This window comes from Syzygium oleosum, unplaced genomic scaffold (assembly GCF_021117445.2).
Source record: "Syzygium oleosum isolate NSW1041296 unplaced genomic scaffold, Sole_v2.1 Sole_v2.09, whole genome shotgun sequence".
NCBI lineage: Eukaryota > Viridiplantae > Streptophyta > Magnoliopsida > Myrtales > Myrtaceae > Syzygium > Syzygium oleosum.
The window spans coordinates 5,303,576-5,326,812 of record NW_026607493.1 but is presented as its reverse complement, the minus strand read 5'-3'; the positions used below and the strand labels follow the sequence as shown (position 1 = coordinate 5,326,812).

Genomic DNA, 23,237 nt, shown 5'->3' with positions numbered 1-23,237 from the left:
CCCTTTGTAATTATAAGAAGGAGACGTGTTCTTATTTTTCGCTCGTAATAAGTAGCTTTCAATACGGGACCAAAACACGTCCCATCGATGTTGTTTTCGATAGGTAGGTTCGTGATTGGAGGCTGAAGTTCCGGAATTACGTAACACGCGATGCTCTATGCCTTTACGTGGTAAGCCACGCATCTTAGGCTTCGACATCATTAAAGTTGAGGGATGGCAATTGGGTCTCGCCGCCCCCACTTCGTGTCGCCCCACATTTATGTTGAACTTAGAGTGTGATTTAAAAAAAAAAAAACCTTATTCAAATTTGGTGCCGCGTGCTCTTTTTAATCCCTTGAAAAGGCAAGAACATGATTTGTCGATTAGTAGGCTAATAAAGGAAAGATGATAAGAACTTAATTGTTAAACCGTACAATTAAGTTTGGTATTTGAAACAGTTAAGGCGTGAAATGAGGTGCGGATCAAGGGTTAAAGATGATCTCCTCGATCACTTGAGGGCCATGACTATCTCATAAATATAAGAATACATAGTAATTTTATGTAACTATTTTCTTGATGAGTAAGGTAGGCAAGAAGAAAGAGAGAGGCCAAGCATCCAACAACTACAACAACCACAGAGAAAACTTGAGCAGCAACCGGAGTTCAACTAATGGGAAGGACATATTAGCCGATATGTGGAACTTGAGTGACCTTCCCTTACCTATCGACCCAAACCCAAACCCTATCGCACCTGAAGTCCCTCGTCACCGGCGTCCCCTCCGGCAACACCCGGGCTCTAACATTGCGGTTCTCTCTCTCTACGATCTCCGCCGCAACCTTCCCGATTCGTCCGATGAGCTCCGGCCACGTGCTTTTGCCTACAAGAATTTGTTTTGGGAGGGAACTAGGATGAAAATACCAGAAACTCGGAGCAATTATCCATGCATAGAAAAGCCAAGAATGAATAGTGTGAATTGCATATGGGCATGAAACCATGAACGACTTAGCGAGCCATACCAAGGCGTCCTTACAATCAATCTGTTTTGGTAATCTTGAGAATGATAATTTAAGATTGTGGTTATCGATATTAAGGATGTTACCTGGACAATGATATGCGGATTCCTCCATTCCGGATGTGTGCTTTAGAAGGTTAATTACTTTACGAGTGGAAATGACAGGTGCATTATATGGGCGCAAGCACCCTCTTCATTTTTCTTGGTGTCAATTTGCTAAGAGAGAGAGGTGGCATCACTAGGTGACTCCTTGGGAAAACTTACAGGATGATCTGTCACTATGCTAGTCAACTACGTGGACGAGAGGTATCCAAGGCACAACAGGCCAAGGAGGTGGCTAAGGCGACCGAACAAGCCTTCACGTTTTTAAGGGTCTAGAGTTTAGTGAGTACTCTAAATTGTCGTTGACGTTGTTGTCGGTAATGTACAACTTGTATTCTGGAGAATTCTTGAAATGAATGGGGTAGATGGTAGATGAAAAGATTGGATCTTCATTGTTAGGTCAAAGGGAAATCTAAGATTGTAATTGGAAGGGCTCAAATGTATATGGGCCCCTTCCTTTTCATTTGTATCATCACCTATCCAACATTATAATTTATAAGAAGTAACGGAGCATTCTCCACATAAACATTCTCCTCTCAAACACTTCTCTCTCTCCTCAGTTTTCTCTACTATTCGAGATGGCCAAGTGAGCAAGCGAGCAATATATAAAGAGGAAGTCCTACCTTTTTGAAGCCATAAGCTCAGAACCAAAAGCAACTATTTCGTGTTTGAGGCATATGGACTCTTGGCCGGGAAAAAAAGGGGTATTGTCCCTTGAGCTAGGTGAATTGAACCCTCTAAGAACTTGCCCATTCGACGAACAGATCTTTACAGTGATTAGGCTCCAATATACGGGCGGGCTTAGATCTTGTTAGGCAAATTAGGGTTAGAGCCCCCCTTAAAACTTCAGATATTCGAATCGAGCAATTAATCAAGTAGGTTTCTGATGGTTGTCGAGCCCAGTTCAAATAATTTTCGAGCAGTTCAATCGAGCTACTAGAACTTTAAACCTCACGTTATATGACACCCGCTTATCATATCTGCAGTTCGAGGATCCATGTGCAGAAAGCTCACAGATGTATAGGCGGCTTGTCCGACAAAAAGAACTGTTGCTTCTCCTTAGTGACGGGAGTGGATCCATGCACTGCCATCGCCCAAGCCCAAGCCCTTCACCGCATCCCCATCACGGACTAGCGGGCCGCGACATCAGACCTCGGATCCGGGGTTTGGGCCGCCCTTTGGTGCAGCGGTTGATACCCCGGTGGCCATGGCAACGAGCGAGAGAGGGCGCTAACCTGATGGCAGCCGGCGGTTGAGAGAGGATGAGAGATGAAGCGGACAAACATAACCCAAGGAGAGAGAGGCCGGACAGTCAGAGAGTCATTATTGCATGAACCCGATGAATGTGAGCCCACTGCCCATGCAACGTGGGGTTATGTGGACTCACGCGGCGCTTACTTCATCTAATTATGTGCGAGCTGGATTCACATCTTCAGGATCGTTCCATAATTTAGTGACAACAATAGCCAAGGAGAGATATTTGTTTCTATACATGTCATGACACGTGGTACTGACATGTGAAGTACGGGGTTTTTCTATTCAGACTAGGGCTAATTCTAAAAAAAAAAGCACAAATTTTGAATTGAGTGATAATTCTGGTCCCAACTTTTTTTTGTCTCGTAAAAAAGCATCAATTTTAGGGTGAGTGACAATTCTGACCCAAGAAGAGATATAATCGTTAGATGCCGAAGGACGACGTACATTATTTTCTTGGTCGACGTTCAAAGCTTTGAATGGAGGACCAGAAAAGTCAAAAGTATATGTACGATCTTTTAAGAAATTCCAATATATATATATATATATATATATATATATATATATATATATATATATATATATATATATATATAAAAGGATTGATAACCACTAACAACGATACGGGGAAGAAGATATGGATTATGGATAGGCTCAGTGATCAGGAAAACGAATAAATGAATATCAAAGTGGATGGATAGCTTTGATTGTCACGTTTTTTGCATGGAAGATTACTTTTTTCGACCTTTTTTTTATAAATTCGCACCTTCATTTCATATTCGCTCGTAAGATTATGTTCATACATAATGATTATGCATCACGTACGATTTTATGAACGCCATGCAAAAGAAAAATTACCTTGAGTGATTTGACAAATTTACTTATTAGAATAATTAAATATTAAACCATATCTTCATTTAACAGCTTAAACTTTTAAAACAGTTATTAGTTGTACCATAAAATCTCACATGGTATCGAGCTAGAGGTCCTGAGTTCAAATCTTTCCAGACCCCATTTGCCTCCCCGATTAAATATGTCAACGCTTAGTACTAGGCAAAAAGACCAGACTAAGTGTGAGGGGGGAGTATTAGAATAAATAAATATTAAACCACATCTTCATCTAACATCTTAAGATTTTAGAACAGTTGGTAATTGTCCCATAAAATCTCACATTACTTATTCGTAAACAGTTAGGGCGCGGATGATAACCATTACGTTTCTCTGTTTTTCCATTTTTTTGTTTCCAACAACAGGTTTGAAACAGAAATCCGTTTGAATGCAATTTCATTTTTTCTATTTTTGGAACAAATTTTTAGTTCAGAAATAGATTTGGAACAGAAATATGAAGTAAATTTTTTTACTTTTCTATTTCTGAAACAAAAAGATAAATAAAAACTCTTCTCATCACTCGCCCTCGCCTCCAATATCCCGTCACATGCGGCTGCCACCTACCAACTGCTGGCCGCCGCCACCCCCCATGACCGATGCCGGCCGCCGCCACAGGCTGCCCGCCGCCAGCCACCTCCACCCCCCGCCTCACGCCACTCGTCGATGAATGAGAAAAAGCGTAAGAGGGAAAAATTTTGTATCATTATCAAACGTATATCTGTTCCGGGAAGAGAAATTTTGTATCGATGTCAAACGCGTATCTCTATTCAGAAACTCGTTCAAGGAATAGAAAAATCTATTTCTAGCCAGAAATCTATTCCTTGAATAAAATTGTTATCATTAGCGCCCTAAATGGGCACGCACCATAAGTATGTGCAACAATTTTCTTTAGAGAAGTCTAATGCATTAATATTAAAAATCACCGAGAAAAAAAATAAAATAAACATGGTTTTATTGAATATTTCTTCATAGAAAAGTTTTTCACGGAGAGAGAGAGAGAGGGCATATAGATTGGTTAGAAAGTTCTATAGGAAGTAGGGTTGAGATATCTATTCCAATTCCAATTGAAGGGTCGCGTGCTTGTAGGAATTTTCAATGTTCGTCCTTATTCTTTGTTTAGTCACAAAAACTAGTCGTCACATTATTTTTCAACAAAAACTTATTTTCTTTCGCCACGTCTCGATCCAAAGTCGTATGGGAATGTCAAATTTAAACCAAGTATTAATTGGTAATCCGTACAGTTAATCCGTACAAGTTTGCCCAATTTGATTGAAATCCTTGTTTTGTTTTTAATTGAAATCCTCGTTAAGATAAATGACATCGTATGCAAGTCTTTGAATCAATATGATGTATCGATAAAAAAGAAAAATCAATATCATGTGAAGTTCCCGATGATACTATAACTTCTATAGGTTTCTTAAAAAATTTCTAAAATACTTTAGCCATAAAATGGCTAGTTAAAAATGCGGTTAAATTATTTAAATTGATCTCTTTTTTCTTGAAGAAAATATTGTAAGTTTTTTCATTATCTTCAAATATGTGATTTTTAATCATACAACTTATTAGCAAATTCCATTAAAGTCATAAAAGTTATATATGCGATTTTTTTGGGGAAGAAAATATTGCAATTTATATTTGTCAGATAATTAATTATATAGATAATCATCGAAATAATGGTTACGTTTAGAAGAAAATATACAACAGTTTCTTGAAATTTCATCCTTTCTTGTTCTTGATGAAATGCAAACCGCTTATTATAATGAGTTCATACTATATTTACTAACTTACTTTCTCTCCGGTTCCTCGTGTTTCATAATTAGGAGCACTAGCATTTCTATATACGATCTTAACTTTTAAAAATCTTCCACTGAAATTTCCTTATAACATAGGTTTTTAAATAAATTTCAAAAGTTTGGATGAATTTCAAGCGCACACAATTTTAGTTTTTCCCCAATGTCATAATTAAAAGTCTAAAAATAGCTTGACATAAATTGAAAAGGGGATATATACACTAAAAGTCTTAAAACTTATCATGAAAATGCAATTGAATCTTAAAACTTGCAAAAAGTGCAATCAAGTCCTAAAATTTGTCAAATTGATTTAATCGAGTCCTAAAGTTAACTCCGTTCAACTTGTCTAATGAAAAATGCAGACGTGTCTTATTTTATTATTTTTTCAAGACACGTGGCGATGATATGACGCCTACTAAGCTCTAAGTCAGAAAAAAAAAATACAACCTAAATTAGATAAACAAAATAAACTCACCCATGACAGCTTGGCAAAGCCCCCACCAGTCGCCACCGCCACAGTCACCGGGAAGAGCCAGCAATGGCCTAAAGGGGAAGGGCACGACCCTTGCTCCAGATCTGAGCGAGGGTTGCCGTCCTCGCCTAAGGTCGATGAGGCCTCACCTGGGGTGGGTAACGCTCGCCCAGCCCTGATCCCAAGCGAGGGCTAATAGTCCTTGCTTAAATCTGGGGCGAGGGTCGCCGAGCTTCGAGAAGGCCCAAGCGACCTCCGCTGACCCTTCCCAGCGACTTTGGTGGCAGCCACCAGCGAGGGCTCCACAACCATTGGTTGTGAGTTTAGTTTTTTTTTAAGCTTTTTTTTCATCTAATTTAGTTTATAGTTTTGAATATTTTTTCAGACATGGCGCCCACCAAGCACCACATCATCACTACGTATCTCAAAAAGTAATAAAAATAAGACACGTCAGCATTTTTTAGTAACCCAAAGAGGAGGAGTTAAATGAACTAAATAAACACAACTCGATCGATTTTAAGCTTGATTGCGCACTTTTTGTAGTTTTTATTACTCAATCAGTACCCACGATGCAAGTTTAAGGACATCTACTGCACGTGTATTGCTTTTTCCAATTTTGAAAAATAAAAGGCCCACAGGAGCCCAAGTCCCTCCAAGGAACTTGCAAATAAAAGGGCTTTGGGCCTTTTGGGTGCGTTCAGTAATAATTTTGTTTTCGTAAATAATTTCTGAGCATTTGAAGATATTTGGTAACGGTTCAAAATTTATATTCCTGGAATAGAAAAAAAACAGAAATGCGTTTGATAACTGCACAAATTTTCTTTTTATTAATAATATTTAAATATTTCTTTCTTTTTTTTCTTTTCTTTTTTTCTTCTTCTCTTTCCTTGGCCCATGGTCACCTGCCACTGGCCACAGGCCAGGAAGGAAAGAAGAAAAAGAAAAAAAAATTCTCTTCTATTTCTGATTCTTGTTCCCATAATCAAAAATCAATTTTTTTTTCATTTTTTATTATATTCCAAAACTTATTCTGGGAACAAATTTGTGCCCGGGAACAAAAAATTTATCAAACGAATTTCTGTTCTTTTTTGTTCCCGGGAATAAAAAAATAGAATCAAGCACTGTTTGGCCAGTTACTAAACATGCCATTTATATCCCTCTCTCCAGTCTATGCGATCTTGCAAATCAAGATACGTGACTTTTTAAATACGGCTTGCATTACTGAAGTACAAGGAAAGAGCATCTAAATCAATCGAATCGATGGATACGTGTCAAATCGTAAATTCGCTAGTCAATTGATAAATTCGCTTACGACTCATGCGATTACTATTACACTCCGACACGTATCGTAGAGACCTTTAATCGAATAGAACTATGTGAGCCGAATTGAGCATCGACCGACTTCGAGGACCATTGTGTGAAAGGTCCTGCCCTTGTCTAATAAATCAATCCGTGCACTGCAGCTTTCGTAAGCAGTGATCTCATAGGATGATTTCTTATGTAAATCGATGCTTTTGCCTTACCCACCGAGCAAAGATGTGACAGGATAGCAGATGCTTTGCATGTGGCACTCAGAATATCTCGTATTATCCTTTGCCTCTATTATTAAGCACAACACGCACTTGATTAGCAAAATGCTCGGTCGGCGGGGCACATCATGTAATTTAATATGATTCCCGGACATTGACCGGACTTGCAAGAGCCAGATGAACAAATGGAAGTCGCGTTTTTGTTCTTATAATCTGGCCATTGATTTCGTAGGATTGGGCACTGGTCGAAATTTGTTTAGTAGTAACTTATTTTATGCGATATAGCTTCGCTATCATGGCATATTTTCTATATGACGTGTGTACTTGCGTCGCCTGCTCCAAAGATTCAGTCAATAGTACCCCCTTGGACACCAAAGGATTAATCGAAACACTCACATGGGTAAAGCTAGATTGGATGCTTACATGTGCCTTCTACTTTTAAATTCCGATTTTCCGTGAATTTGGCCACCGCGCCCGTTGACCCATGCCCGCGCCTAGTTCTAAGACTTTGTTCACCCGGGCCATTTTAGGCCCGAGCCGATTTTCTCCGGCCAAAACCAAGTAAGTAACTTCCTAAACCCTACCTAGTACTTTGGGTATTTTTAGACTTGTTTAGGATGTGTTTAGTACCGGCTTAGGACTTTAATTAGGCGTGGGCTAATTAGGCGATTGTGCTTAATTGGTGAATTATTGTGGCGATAATTGTGCGGCTAATTTAGTGATTGATCGAGATAAATATGCCTGACTGAATTGTCGTGGCGCTTGTGGGTGAATTGGATTAATTGAATGTGCCGACATGAATGTCGGGTCGGTGGACCGATGTGGGGAGCATGAATTGAGTTGACTGATGTGGCGTGCGAGATTGACATTAGTGAAAGGGTGGTGATTGAAATTGATTTATATGACTAAGAGCATGGTGAATTTTGTATTATGGTGCATGTGCATGAGAAAAGCCCTGATCGACGGAGGGCCGCTAACCTCGAGGGTGTTGACCGGGTTGTGAGAAAGGACCGTGGGGTGTTGACCGGGTCGTGTGAAAGTAAGAAAGGTCCTGTGGGTGTTGACCGGGACAGAGCCCGGATTGATCGGAGGGCCGACCATGGGTGTTGACCCGGGTCATGTGAAAGCTTATTTTGAAAGGTCCTCGCTGGGGTGTTGACCGGGACAGAGCCGGATTGATCGGAGGGCGGACTGGGTGGTGTTGACCCGGTCGTGTGAAAGTTGGATGGATGCGCATGTGAAATGTGTTTGGGTTGAATTGGATGAAAGTACGTGTGTATGGCGCTCAAATGATTTTGATGTGTCATTGACTATTATTGCATTATTATGATTTGACTAATGTGCAGTGTGGGCATGTGGTTGGATGGCGAGGTAAGTCCATTTATGTGAATTATATATATGTAATCGGGTAGATTGCATGTACGACTTGTCTGGGTACGCATTGGCCTATGTGGGGTATAGGGGTTGCTTATTGAGACTCGTTCTCACGGTTATTATATAACCATTTTCGATCTCATGACCGTGATTGATTGGAGACGACACCAGGGTATCTCGGGGATGGAGGACGGGTCAAGTTATCCCATATTTTGTGTGCCCCTCTTTTGTATAGCAGTAGGATACCCCACCACTATTCCCTTTTGATGTTGTGTATTTGGAATTATTGTTTTGCTGCTATCCCTTTGTCATATTTTATTGTCCTGGTTGTTTTAATTTCGCTTCCGCTTGCCTTTATCGTTGGGTGTTTCGTTTGGGTTGGCGACGCGTCCTGGGACGTCGCGTTCAATGATTGACCATCGAGGGGTGTCGCGAGCCCGTTGGGGTTCGGGGCGTGACAGTATGTGCAACAATTTTCTTTAGAGAAGTCTAATGCATTAATATTAAAAATCACCGAGAAAAAAAATAAAATAAACATGGTTTTATTGAATATTTCTTCATAGAAAAGTTTTTCACGGAGAGAGAGAGAGAGAGAGGGCATATAGATTGGTTAGAAAGTTCTATAGGAAGTAGGGTTGAGATATCTATTCCAATTCCAATTGAAGGGTCGCGTGCTTGTAGGAATTTTCAATGTTCGTCCTTATTCTTTGTTTAGTCACAAAAACTAGTCGTCACATTATTTTTCAACAAAAACTTATTTTCTTTCGTCACGTCTCGATCCAAAGTCGTATGGGAATGTCAAATTTAAACCAAGTATTAATTGGTAATCCGTACAGTTAATCCGTACAAGTTTGCCAATTTGATTGAAATCCTTGTTTTGTTTTTAATTGAAATCCTCGTTAAGATAAATGACATCGTATGCAAGTCTTTGAATCAATATGATGTATCGATAAAAAAAAATTTAATATCATGTGAAGTTCCCGATGATACTATAACTTCTATAGGTTTCTTAAAAAATTTCTAAAATACTTTAGCCATAAAATGGCTAGTTAAAACTGCGGTTAAATTATTTAAATTGATCTCTTTTTTCTTGATGAAAATATCGTAAGTTTTTTCATTATCTTCAAATATGTGATTTTTAATCATACAACTTATTAGCAAATTCCATTAAAGTCATAAAAGTTATATATGCGATTTTTTTGGGGAAGAAAATATTGCAATTTATATTTGTCAGATAATTAATTATATAGATAATCATCGAAATAATGGTTACGTTTAGAAGAAAATATACAACAGTTTCTTGAAATTTCATCCTTTCTTGTTCTTGATGAAATGCAAACCGCTTATTATAATGAGTTCATACTATATTTTCTAACTTACTTTCTGTCCGGTTCCTCGTGTTTCATAATTAGGAGCACTAGCATTTCTATATACGATCTTAACTTTTAAAAATCTTCTACTAAAATTTCCTTATAACATAGGTTTTTAAATAAATTTCAAAAGTTTGGATGAATTTCAAGCGCACACAATTTTAGTTTTTCCCCAATGTCATAATTAAAAGTCTAAAAATATCTTGACATAAATTGAAAAGGGGATATATGCACTAAAAGTCTTAAAACTTATCATGAAAATGCAATTGAATCTTAAAACTTGCAAAAAGTGCAATCAAGTCTTAAAATTTGTCAAATTGATTTAATCGAGTCCTAAAGTTAACTCCGTTCAACTTGTCTAATGAAAAATGCAGACGTGTCTTATTTTATTATTTTTTCAAGACACGTGGCGATGATATGGCGCCCACTAAGCTCTAAGTCAGAAAAAAAAAATACAACCTAAATTAGATAAACAAAATAAACTCACCCATGACAGCTTGGCAAAGCCCCCACCGGTCGCCGCCGCCACAGTCACCGAGAAGGGCCAGCAATGGCCTACAGGCCCAAATTTGGGGGAGGGCACGACCCTCGCTCTAGATCTGAGCGAGGGTCGCCGTCCTCGCCTAAGGTCGATGAGGCCTCACCTGGGGTGGGTAACGCTCGCCAGCCCTGATCCCAGGCGAGGGCTGATAGTCCTTGCTTAAATCTGGGGCAAGGGTCGCCGAGCTTCGGAAAGGCCCAAGCAACCTCCGCCGACCCTTCCCGGCGACTTTGGTGGCAGCCACCGGCGAGGGCTCCACAATCGTTGGTTGTGAGTTTAGTTTTTTTTTAGCTTTTTTTTCATCTAATTTAGTTTATAGTTTTGAATATTTTTTCGGACGTGGCGCCCACCAAGCACCACATCATCACCACATATCTCAAAAAGTAATAAAAATAAGACATGTCAGTATTTTCTATTAACCCAGTTAGAGGAGTTAACGGAATGACTTGATTGAACCAACTTGATCAGTTTTAGAACTTGATTGCACTTTTTGTAAGTTTTATTACTCAATTGTACCTCCATGACAAGTTTAAGGACATCTACTGCACGTGTATTGCTTTTTCCAATTTTGAAAAATAAAAGGCCCACAAGAGCCCAAGTCCCTCCAAGGAACTTGCAAATAAAAGGGCTTTGTGCCTTTTGGGTGCGTTTAGTAATAATTTTATTTTCGTAAATAATTTTTGAGCATTTGAAGGTATTTGGTAACGGTCCAAAATTTCTATTCCTGAAATAGAAAAAGAACAGAAATGCGTTTGATAACTGCATAAATTTTCTTTTTATTAATAATATTTTAAATATTTTAATATTTATTTCTCTTTTTTTTTCTTTTTTCTTTTTTCTTCTTCTCCTTCCTTGGCCCATGGTCACCTGCCACTGGCCACAGGCCAGGAAAGAAGAAGAACTGGCCACAGGCCAGGAAGGAAAGAAGAAAAAGAAAAAAAAATTCTCTTTTATTTCTGATTCTTGTTCCCATAATCAAAAATCAATTTTTTTTTCATTTTTTATTTTGTTCCAAAACTTATTCTGGGAACAAATTTGTGTCCGGGAACAAAAAATTTATCAAACGAATTTCTGTTCTGTTTTTGTTCCCGAGAATAAAAAAATAGAATCAAGCACTGTTTAGCCGGTTACTAAACAGGCCCTTTATATCCCTCTCTCCAACCTATGTGATCTTGCAAATCAAGATACGTGACTTTTTAAATACGGCTTGCATTACTGAAGTACAAGGAAAGAGCATCTAAATCAATCGAATCGATGGATACGTGTCAAATTGTAAATTCGCTAGTCAATTGATAAATTCGCTTACGACTCATGTGATTACTATTACACTCGGACACGTATCGTAGAGACCTTTAATCGAATAGAACTATGTGATCCGAATTGAGCATCGACCGACTTCGAGGACCATTATGTGAAAGGTCCTGCCCTTGTCTAATAAATCAATCCGTGCACTGCAGCTTTCGTAAGCAGTGATCTCATAGGATGATTTCTTATGTAAATCGATGCTTTTGCCTTACCCACCAAGCAAAGATGTGACAGGATAGCAGATGCTTTGCATGTGGCACTCAGAATATCTCGTATTATCCTTTGCCTCTATTATTAAGCACAACACGTTCTTGATTAGCAAAATGCTCGGTCGGCGGGGCACATCATGTAATTTAATATGATTCCCGGACATTAACCGGACTTGCAAGAGCCAGATAAACAAATGGAAGTCGCGTTTTTGTTCTTATGATCTGGCCATTGATTTCGTAGGATTGGGCACTGGTCGAAATTTGTTTAGTAGTAACTTATTTTATGCGATATAGCTTCGCTATCATGACGAAATTGTCTATATGACGTGTGTACTTGCGTCGCCTGCTCCAAAGATTCAGTCAATAGTACCCCCTTGGACACCAAAGGATTAATCGAAACACTCACATGGGTAAAGCTAGATTGGATGCTTACATGTGCCTTCTACTTTTAAATTCCGATTTTCCGTGAATTATGTAGGTTACCGTTTCGACTTTTATTAAAAAAAATCAGTTTTGGATTTTAGGGGGAAACCCGTAGTAAAAGTAAAAAAGTAAGTAATGAGTAATAACATTGTTAAATGGAAGTTACATAATTAAATATCAAATATTTAGTCTTGGATGCTAAGTGAATTCAAAAGAATGACATCGGCTATACCAAGATTGATATATAAGATTTATGTACAAATTGATAGAATATATTTTTATTGAATATCGAATACAACTCATTTTTTTTCACATCTACTCGTAGTTTGTAGCATTGTGAATCTAAGTTTGCTTGTCCAGGGCTATGGCGCGGCGCCCGAGGGCCGTCGAGCAAGAACACGGGCAATACTTTGAGTCTGATCTTCAATTAGAGCTAATGAAAATGACTATGTTTCTTTGGGTCATTATTAGAACTTCATAGAGGTATCCCTGTTAATTGTTATAAGTAGCCCACTACATGTTTGTGAAAATTCCTCAAAGAAATTTTACTTGTATCCCTGCTTTCTTATTTTGGCCTTATCATTCGAGCTGTTTCATCCCCTGATGCAGATTATGTGAAATGGAATTATGTTTTTTGTTTTTCGCTGGAATTATGTAGAACACATATCAGTATTTTTAATTTGGTGGGATTTCATTGGTAATCCTATTTTAGTGCTTAATCTTTGAATTGTGAGCAGTTTAGATTAACAAAAACCAATTCGTAAGATTAAGGTTAAATTTAGAAAATTGTCCAAATTAAGGTTATATCCCTCCGTCGATCGGGATCGAGGTCGGTCGCCAGGGATCGCGATTCATGCCCGGTGATGCGGTCAACTTTATCCGGCGAGACGGTTTTTAACTGCTTTAACTGCCATCCAAAGTACACATACGAAATTGAACCCATAGAAGTAGAAACCGTTACTTGCTGATGTCGTCTACAATGAGGAAACCTCTTTCGAGATTCCCTAGTCCCGCGCATGCCCAAAAACGTAGGACTTTCGTCAAAGTCAAAAGAAAGATTGATTTTCTCAACTCCACAAGGTCGGGAAGAAGTTTCTAAATGAAAAAGATTTTGTTTGGAAAATATATATTATTGTAATTTTCGTAGGAAAAAATCAATTTTAAAAATACAATACACGTCCATCTTTATGCAACGTAAAAGGAACTATTCGCGTGCGAGTTTCCTTATAGTGCTGGGCATCATATATATTTATCCCTGATCTCATATCGTTTACTTATAACATGCCGTGCTAATTAATAAGTCTTGTTCCAATTATTACGGCAAAATTTATAATTGCATGATTGAGCCGTGATCAAAACAAATCATATCGTGCTAATAATAGAGTTAGGTTCGGAGTAGAGAGACAATAGACACATCTCAGATCACTTAAAAGTCGAGAAACATTTTTGCTTTTTTTTTAGTCAGGACGCGAATAATAATCATTTCGTTTTTCTATTTTTTTAAGAGAAAGCTGATTCGTTACGTTTTTGAAGATAACATGATTGGACGCCCCAAAACGAAAAAGACAATATAATTGGAACCTTGACTTTTGGCAGACATGGTGGAAACATTTGCCTCCGAAAGTGTGAGCAGGACGAAACATTAGGTACGCCTTAAAATCAAAATATAATCATAAATGCTTATAAACATCCCACCCCACTCATTTCAACCTCTGCCAGCACACGAAATCCTAAATCCCCGCAAAAGATCTCAAGAGCCCAACCACCATTCGCACGCTACGATCTCCTCCCTCCTTCCCAGCCATGCCGCGCTTTGATCTCTTCTCTTCACTTTCTCACTTCATCCTCTTCCCATCACTGTTCATCGTTATCAGCGTCGTCTTCTTCTTCTTCAAATCGCCATCGCCGCCGTCCTCGAAGAACCTCCCGAGAGTCTACCCTATCTTCGGCTCCTACTTCTCGTTTTTCGCCAACAGAAAACGGCTGATCGATTGGACCGCCGACCTGGTCCGGAACTCCCCGTCGGCGACCTACGTGTTCCACCGCCCCCTCGGCGACCGCCGGGTCTTCACCGGCAATCCTGCGAACGTCCAGCACATCCTCAAGACCCACTTCGCCAAGTACGAGAAGGGCGAGGTCTTCAAGACGACCCTCCGGGACGTCCTCGGCGATGGAATCTTCAATAGCGATGGCGAGTCCTGGAAGATCCAGAGGCAGGTCTCCAGCCACGAGTTCAACACCCGGTCGCTGCGCAAGTTCGTCGAGACCGTCGTCGACGCGGAGGTGAACGAGCGGCTCGTGCCTCTCTTGGCTTCCGCCGCCAAGAGCAGATCAGTGATAGACATGCAGGACATCCTCCAGAGGTTCGCCTTCGACAACATATGCAAGATCGCGTTCGGGTTTGATGCCAAGTATCTGTCGCCATCGCTTCCTCAGCCGAGAGTAAGTACTGTCCTGACTCATTTTACTAAATTACAGATATAGAAGATGTGTAGCTTAGGGTGAGCCTTGCCAAACAACACAAATTTCTGTCAATCCCATCACTCATAGAGCGAGTTATTCGACATTCGACAGGCGAAGTTCGCAGAAGCGTTTGAAGAGGCAGTGAGAATAAGCAGCGAGAGGTTTCAAAAGTTCTTCTCCGCGACTTGGAGGATCAAGCGTTTCTTCAACGTAGGATCCGAGAAGCGCCTCCGGGTCGCAATCTCTGAAGTCCGTGAGTTTGCGAAGAAAATTGTGAGGGAAAAGAAGAGAGAGCTGAGCGAGAAGGCGTCGCCTGAGTCGGCCGCCGATGACCTTCTGTCGCGTTTCTTGAGCTCAGGTCACTCCGATGAGGACTTTGTCATCGACATCGTCATCAGCTTCATTCTTGCCGGCCGGGACACCACATCGGCGGCACTGACGTGGTACTTCTGGCTGCTCCACAAGAACCCGAAGGTGGAGGCCAAAGTCCGGGTTGAGATCATGGAGAAGTCCGACACACATGCCGCACGGTACGATGATGTGAAGGAGATGGTGTACACGCACGCATCGCTGTGTGAGAGCATGCGGTTTTACCCGCCGGTGCCGCTTGACACGAAGGAGGCGGTGAGCGACGACGTCTTGGAGGACGGCACGGTGGTGAAGAAGGGGATGAGGGTGACATACCATCCCTATGCGATGGGGAGGCTGGAGCAGCTGTGGGGAAAGGACTGGCCGGAGTTCAGACCGGAGCGGTGGCTTAGGGCGGCAGAGGACGGCGGTGAGAAGTGGGTGTTCGTTAATAGGGACGCGTTCTCGTACCCGGTCTTCCAGGCGGGGCCAAGGATTTGTCTGGGGAAAGAAATGGCGTTCCTGCAGATGAAGAGGGTGGTGGCCGAGGTGCTACGGCGGTTTAAGGTGGTGCCCGCGGCGGAGGAAGGGGAGGAGCCGTTGTTCATTTCGTACCTGAGCTCCAAGATGAAGGGTGGGTTCCCCGTGAGGATTGAGGCGAGAGAGTGAAACGGACAGTCAGCCCTTGGAAACTATTTTCTCTCTAATCTTCCTTTAATCAATATTCTATATGAGTTTGGAAGCATAATTTTCCATTTTTTTTGGGAGGTAGGCCGGGGAATAAGGTGTGTAATAAATTTTCCTTTATTATCTTTGTATTTATTTTCATATGCATAAAGTATTCTAATATCAATATTGATAGATGATCTGCTTGTTGTTTTGACCTTGAATAATGTTCTATACTATGAATGTATGATACGGCACAATTGCATTGGATATTTAAACAATTTCACCATGTGATAGTTCAAACCTGTCTATCGAAATTACAATACATATTGTGCATCCGCCATACAGCATATTAATTTTATAATATGGCATTGTGGTAATTATCTTGTTTTATGTCATGAATCCGTAATGAATTGACCCATTCTACGTTGGTTGGATGCCAAAGGGAATAGTCAAAGTAACCATTGTGAATCTTTTTTTATACGAGCTTATAGTTACTGAACCGAATATCCATCCCTGAAAATACAGAGAGGATAAAACTCGTAAAAAGAAAACTAAGAATGAAAACTAACAATTAAAAATGATTTTCATGAAAAAATAAATGCACCATAAATTATATTTTTTGGATAATATCTGAGCGCTGGGCCTGTTATTATCACGTGAAGTACATTGATAAGTGTGTATGAGTTAAGAGCATATATTGGGAAGTTGTCATAAACAGTGTTTGTACTCTTCTTCCCCTTTAATTAGGACTTTCAATTTTGAGTTGGACCAATTTGGTCTGATTGGCATATGATGTAGCAATCCAACTGAGTCATTGGACCCGTGTTTTACTAATTTGACTGTACACATCACCCTACATCAGCAAAAATTGAAAAAAAAATTGAAAAGTTGCGAAAAATTAAAAAAGAGAAAAAACTACTGAAAGTTCTAAATTATGTATACTATGACACATTTATTATGAATTTATTCTTGTGATATCAAAAATCCCAAACTATGCCCATTGTTACACATTTATTCTAAAAAAAATTTATGATATAAAAATGTCCAAATTTCTATCCCTACGACATATTGAACCTCCTTCAGAGTTTCATCAAGTGATTTTTTTTAGATGTTTTTATTTCATTTAAGCTCTTTGGGCGCCATGTCAATATTTTTTGCCTTTCATCGTCCATGTAAGCTTATTTCTAACAGTCCTCATTGACAGAAGGATAATATGTCACGCGAGTACAAATTTGAAATTTTTGGCATCATAAAAACAAATTTACGGTAAATGTGTCACGGTGAGCATAATTTGAATTTTTTGTGATTTTTTCTTAATTAAAAAATAACAGATCGAACAAATAAAAAAGTAGCACAGTTTCAAGTTTATTTCATGATTGTCGATTGACTATCGAGATATCGATTTACAAGTTTATTATCGATTTCGAGACTCTCTATCGATAACCCAGTGAATGGAGGTTGTTCTTATCAATTTCTGTCATTGTTTGGTGATCTCCTACGATGACTATTCGGCTTCCAAGGATGGTGCACGAATTTGGAAGAGTCAAAGATATAGTTTCTATGTTTTTAAATGCAATTCTAGTTTTTAGGTGTTTTAATGCATTTTCTATTTTCTAGGACTTTATTGTTATAGGCTCTAACAACATACTGAGCACTATCATGACGCGAATATGACATTTATCACCATCAAAAGCCAACGGTGACAAAATTTAATCCGTCATTATAGGGTACTCTACGATGAGGAAATAATGTTCGTCACTATAGATAGGGGTGTCAATGGATCGGGTCGGGTCGGGTTTTCATGATACCCGACCCGACCCAAATATTGGGCATATGTGTTCGACCCGACCCGAGACAAGACCCGAACAAGATAAAGCTACACGATCGGGCCGGGTCATGTCGGGGTGGGTTTTGTGTTTCAAACAATGAAGCCTCAGCGATTCAACCACCGCCGCGGCATCGCCGCCTTCTGCGCCCGTCGTCCCAGCATCGTTGCTGCCGCAGCAGGAGGACTTCGCGTCGTCGACGAGCCCGCCACCACCGCCGCCGCAGGCGTCGGGTTCAGCCTCGTCTTCTTCGTAAGATTCACGAAAGCTCTTCCCACCCCCTCTCTCTCTCTAGCGCTCTCTTTCTCTCTCCTCTGTTTCGCGATCTCCGTTCGCTGTTCGCATTTCGGAAGGAGGACGAGGAGGGAGGGAGGAAGGTTTTGAGATGGCGGATCAGCTCACCGACGACCAGATCTCCGAGTTCAAGGAGGCCTTCAGCTTGTTCGACAAGGACGGCGATGGTTCGCTTCCCTTCCTCCCCCCTCCCTCCCCTCTCCCCGTCTCTCTCTCTCTATCTCGCGCGTGGTTTCTCTCGCTCTCCATGATCTGTACGTATGCTTCTGTATGTGTCCGCATGCGTAGGGGGCCGCGCGTCCGCCGGCGACGGCGGTGTCCGCCGCTCGCTCGCGTCGCCTGTAGGTTTCGAGTGTTGGATGTAGTCCTCGCCGGTCGCTCGCTTCCTCCAGCTTTTGACTCGGTAGGCCTTTTGAGTTTTTGCGATTCTCTTCTGAGTGCGGTGGAGATGGCGTGCGTTCTCGCGGTAGGGCGGCGATGGGGTCTGCGGAGAGGTCGGAATCGAAGGAGGTGAGCTGGATGACGAAGTCACGACGGGAGGGGGAGAGAAGGGGCGACGAGGGGCTCGGGGGAGCCGAGGAAGGGGTGGCGGCTGGGGAGGGGCGGAGGCCGGAGGCGCAGGGGACGGGGGAGTCGGGGGCGAGGAGGAGGCGGTTGAGGTGGACGAAGTGCATTTGAAGTGGTATAGGGTTTTGGTTATTGTTTGGGTTGCCCAATAGATCCAAACAATACCCAATTCTTTTTATTGTTACCCAAACAAGTTGAGATCTAACCCGACCCAATAAGAAAATTTCGTGTTCGGGTCGGGTCGGTTCGTGTTTCGATTCGGGTATCGTGTTTGGTTTTGACACCCCTAACTATAGAATACCTATGGCCGTGGAACATATTTTGTCACCACGAGCAACCTATGGCGATGAACTCTCATTCTGTCGAAAGTTGGGCATCTATGGAGACAAAAAAGAAGAATATTGTAGCCATTGCTAGAAGCTATGGCCACAGAATTTTGAATTTGTGTTGCGTTATTAATGCACTTAGATTGGCGAACTTAGAATGGGCTGAAATTTGATCGACCGTGTGGAAACGGGCCGCTGATCAATACTCACCGATTCGCCATGATCAACGTCATTTTTTTTGCGTTTCGGAGTCGTTTAGATGGTTTTCAGGCTTTTGGGTTTTAGGCAGTTTTCGTTATTTTAATGTATTTTAATGGCGTTTTCGTAATTTTCGCGTTTCCTATTGTAATTAGGTTTAGGGTTTCGTTTTAAGGAGAATTTTGGATTTTTTATTTTTTATTTTTATAATCACACCTGAGAGGACGAATTGTTCATCTATCAAATATTCCTGTTTAGTCAATTTCTATCGCGATTCGGCATCATTTGGTATCAAAACACAGGTTACTTGAATCAATGGCTGAACATAATCGCGTTGGTCGTGGACGGCGGGCTCGTAGTGGTCAGGGGTGTAGAGTCGTTCCTGAAGCAAACGAACAACTGCATCTAAGAGATCTGCGAGACGTAGAAATTGAAGAACAGATAAGGCAAATATAGGATTTGGAGTGACAACTTGCAGAGGCGAGGTTGGATGTTCAATCCGAAGAAAGAGCGGAATATGAGGATCCATCCGATGATGAAGGGGAGGACGTCAACCCTTTCGGGGTTCTAAACTAAGAACGGAATCGAGAAGTACGACATGAAAATCAGCCCTTTTTTCGTAATTTCAAGATGAAGATTGAGATTCCTGAGTTTCATGGTAAGGCTCATCCTGATGAGTTTATTGACTGGTTACATACAGTAGAGAGGATCTTTGATATTAAGGATATGATTGAAGAGCAGAAAGTTAAATTAGTGGCTATTAGGGTACGAAAACATGCCTCGATATGGTGGGAGCATGTGAAAGGTTAGCGTGCTAGAGAGGGGAAATCAAACGTCAACCGCTCGGATAAGATGAAGACATTGTTGCAAAAGAAATTTTTACCTACTCATTCTAGACAGGAGGCGTTTATTGAGTATCACAACGTTAAGTAGAAAGATTTAACAGTCGAGCAATATACTAAGGAGTTTGATCGATTGTGGATGCGTTGTGATGCGGCTGAGGAAGACGAGGAAATAATTGCTCGATATTTGGCAGGGCTACGGTATGAAATTTATGATGTTGTCCAATTACAGCAATATTGAACCTATGAAGATGTGTGCAAGTTCGCCTTGAAGGTGGAAGGTCAGTATAAAAGGAAGAATGTGGGTTCCAAATTTCGGAATCGATGGTCAGGCAAAGAATCCCGAGGAAAAGCGGGAACATCTGCAACCAATTCGACACCAACCGTAGTTAAGGTTGCGAGTTCTAAACCTGCATCCAAGGAGAGGCAGAGTAGTGTTGGAACTAGTAGCGGAGGAGCTGCAGCCAAGCGATGTTTCAAGTGTTAGGGACTTGGGCATTTTGCTGCTGATTGTCCTAACCGACAGATTGTGACGCTTGTTGATAATCCAATCTTTGATAAATGTCCAATCTATGATGAATCTGAAGGCGAACAAGAGGATGCGGATGTAGAACAAGAAGGGATTATCTATGCTAATTCTGGTGAGTCCCTAGTCGTTAGAAGAATCTTAAATGTTGCTGTGGCGGATGATGAGTCGTGGCTTAGACATAATATTTTTCATACTAAGTGCACTAGTAGAGGAGAAGTATGCAGAATGATAATAGATGGGGGGGAGCTACGAGAATGTGGTGGCCACTATTATGGTGGAGAAGTTGGGGTTGAAAACAAAAGATTATCCTCAACCATACAAGCTGTCGTAGCTTAGGAAAGGGAACGAGATGAAGGTGAGCAAGAGATGTCTTGTGCAATTTTCGATTGGGAAAAATTACATTGATGAGGTGTGGTGTGATGTGGTCCCAATGGATGCTTGTCATATTCAATTGGGGAGGCTGTGGCAGTTTGACAGAAAGACACAGCATGATGACTTCATAAACACCTACACCTTCAAGAAGGATGGCCGTACCATTACCACAGGTCCTTCAGATTTGAGAAAAGATGTGAAGAATAATCTGCTGTCCAGATCAGAATTTCAAGAAGAAACAGTGAACGTGCCTGAAGTTTTTGCCAATGTGGTGATGGAGCGAAATTCTGACAATCCCGAAATTCCTACCCAAGTTCTGCCCTTGCTTGAGATGTTTGCTGATGTTGTACCGGAAGAGATGTCACCTAGGTTGCTTCCCATGAGAGACGTTCAGCATTGTATTAATTTCATCCCGGGAACTGTTATTCCCCATAAAGCAGTTTACAGAATGAGTCCTAAGGAACATGAGGAGTTGCAGAGACAAGTGCATGAGTTGTTAGAGAAAGGCGCAATCAGAGAAAGCACCCTGTGCAGTGCCGGCCTTGTTGGTTCCTAAGAAAGATGGGTCGTAGAGGATGTGCATAGATAGCAGAGCTGTCAATAAAATCACAATCAAGTTTCGATTTCCTATCCCACGATTTGATGATTTGATTGATCAGTTACATAGAGCGACTATCTTTTCGAAGATAAACTTGAGGAGTGATTATCATCATATTAGGATGCGACCCGAAAATGAGTGGAAGATGGCGTTTAAGACTAGAGATGGTCTGTATGAGTGGATGGTGATGCCCTTCGGGTTGTCCAACGTGCCAAGCACTTTTATGAGGCTGATGAATTAGGTTTTTCGTCCTTTTATTGGCCAATTTGTTGTTGTTTATTTTGATGATATTTTAGTTTTTAGTGCTTCGATTGAGCAACACTTGCGGCACTTGAGAAGAGTATTTGAGACCTTGAGAGAGCAGAAATTGTATGCCAACACAAAGAAGTGTCACTTTTTAACTGATAATGTGACTTTTTTGGATTATATTGTGTCGAAAGAAGGCATTCAAATGGATCCAGTTAAGGTCGAACCCATTACGAATTGGGAGATTCCAAAGAATATTCATGAGGTACGCAACTTTCATGGGTTAGCGTCCTTTTATATGAGGTTTATTTGGGATTTCAGCACTATTATTGCACCTCTTACGGATTGTCTGAAGGGAGACAGATTTGTGTGGACCAAAGAGGTAGACGTTGCGTTTCAATTGTTGAAGAAAAAGGTGACTGAAGCCCCAGTTTTAGTGCTTTCAGATTTTGGTGAGGTTTTTGAGGTGCATTGTGATGCCTCAGGCATTCGTATTGGGGGCGTCCTAAGCCAAAAAAATAAACCTGTGGCGTTCTACAGCGAGAAGTTGAATGAAGCGAAGAGAAGATAATCGACTTATGACAAAGAGTTTTTCGCCACAGTGAGGAGCTTGGAGCATTGGAGGCACTATCTTATCTTGAAAGAATTTATTTTGTATTCTGATCATGAAGCTTTGAAGTACATTAATGGGCAACATAAGTTGAATGCTAGGTATGCAAAGTGGGTGGAGTTTCTTTAGGTTTTCAGTTTTGCCATTAAACATACGGCAGGAGCGCTGAATAAAGTAACAGATGTATTGAGCAGAAGACATTCTCTACTATCTACGATGCAGGTGAGAGTTTTGGGCTTTGATTCTTTTAAGGATTTGTATGTTGATGATCTTTTTTTTGGGGATATTTGGAGGAAGTGCAAAACAGGGCCCTTTGAACAGTTTCTGGTTGTGGGGGGGTTTCCTTTCAAAGGCAATAGGCTGTGTATCCCTCAGTGCTCTTTGAGAGAATCCATTATTACTGAGAGTCATGCAGGAGGTCTAGCTAGGCACTTTGGAGTGGATAAGACGATGTCCTTGCTGTGTAAGCACTTTTATTGGCCTCGAATGGATCGTGACGTGACTTGATTTGTAGAGAGGTGTAGAGTATGTCATATGACAAAAACCAGAGGTACCAATGCTGGTTTATATATGCCTTTACCTATTCCGGATGCTCCCTGGGAGAATGTCAGCCTTGATTTCGTCTTGAGATTGCCAAGAACACAGCGGAATAAGGATTCCATAATGGTGGTTGTCGATAGATTTTCGAAGATGGCTCACTTTATTCCCTGTAACAAGACCTTTGATGCTTCACGGGTTGCTCGATTATTTTTGCAGGAGATTATTAAGTTACATGGAGTTCCCGAGTCCATAACTTCATATCGTGATGTGAAGTTTGTGAGTCACTTTTGGCACACTCTTTGGAGGCACATGGGAACCAAATTGCAGTTTAGTTCCTCTCACCACCCCCATACTGATGGGCAAACCGAAATTGTCAATCGAAGCTTAGGGAACTGACTGCGAAGTTTGGTTGGAGATAGCCCGCGACAATGAGACTTGGTGTTACTTTAGGCTGAATTTGCCTACAACAGGTCACAGAATCGAACTACGGGTAAGAGTCCTTTTGAGATAGTCTATGGGCATAATCAAATTACTCCTCTGGATCTCACACCATTGCCAGT

The 23,237-nt window shown here is 41.0% G+C and overlaps 1 protein-coding gene across 1 annotated transcript; it reads left to right on the top strand.

Moving 5' to 3' along the window:
* Positions 1-13,957: 13,957 nt before the first annotated feature.
* LOC115673380 (cytochrome P450 94A1-like) lies at positions 13,958-15,910 on the top strand. Its single transcript, XM_030595530.2, has 2 exons — positions 13,958-14,691; positions 14,824-15,910. The coding sequence occupies exons 1-2, from the start codon at positions 14,053-14,055 to the stop codon at positions 15,727-15,729; spliced, it is 1,545 nt and encodes a 514-aa protein (XP_030451390.2). The 5' UTR covers positions 13,958-14,052; the 3' UTR covers positions 15,730-15,910.
* Positions 15,911-23,237: the final 7,327 nt, after the last annotated feature.

Excerpts from the sequence above, each read along its gene's own strand:
- LOC115673380 (XM_030595530.2), top strand. The coding sequence starts at position 14,053 with ATGCCGCGCTTTGATCTCTTCTCTTCACTTTCTCACTTCATCCTCTTC. Across the intron at positions 14,692-14,823 it reads CATCGCTTCCTCAGCCGAGA|GCGAAGTTCGCAGAAGCGTT; the intron begins GTAAGTACTGTC and ends GACATTCGACAG.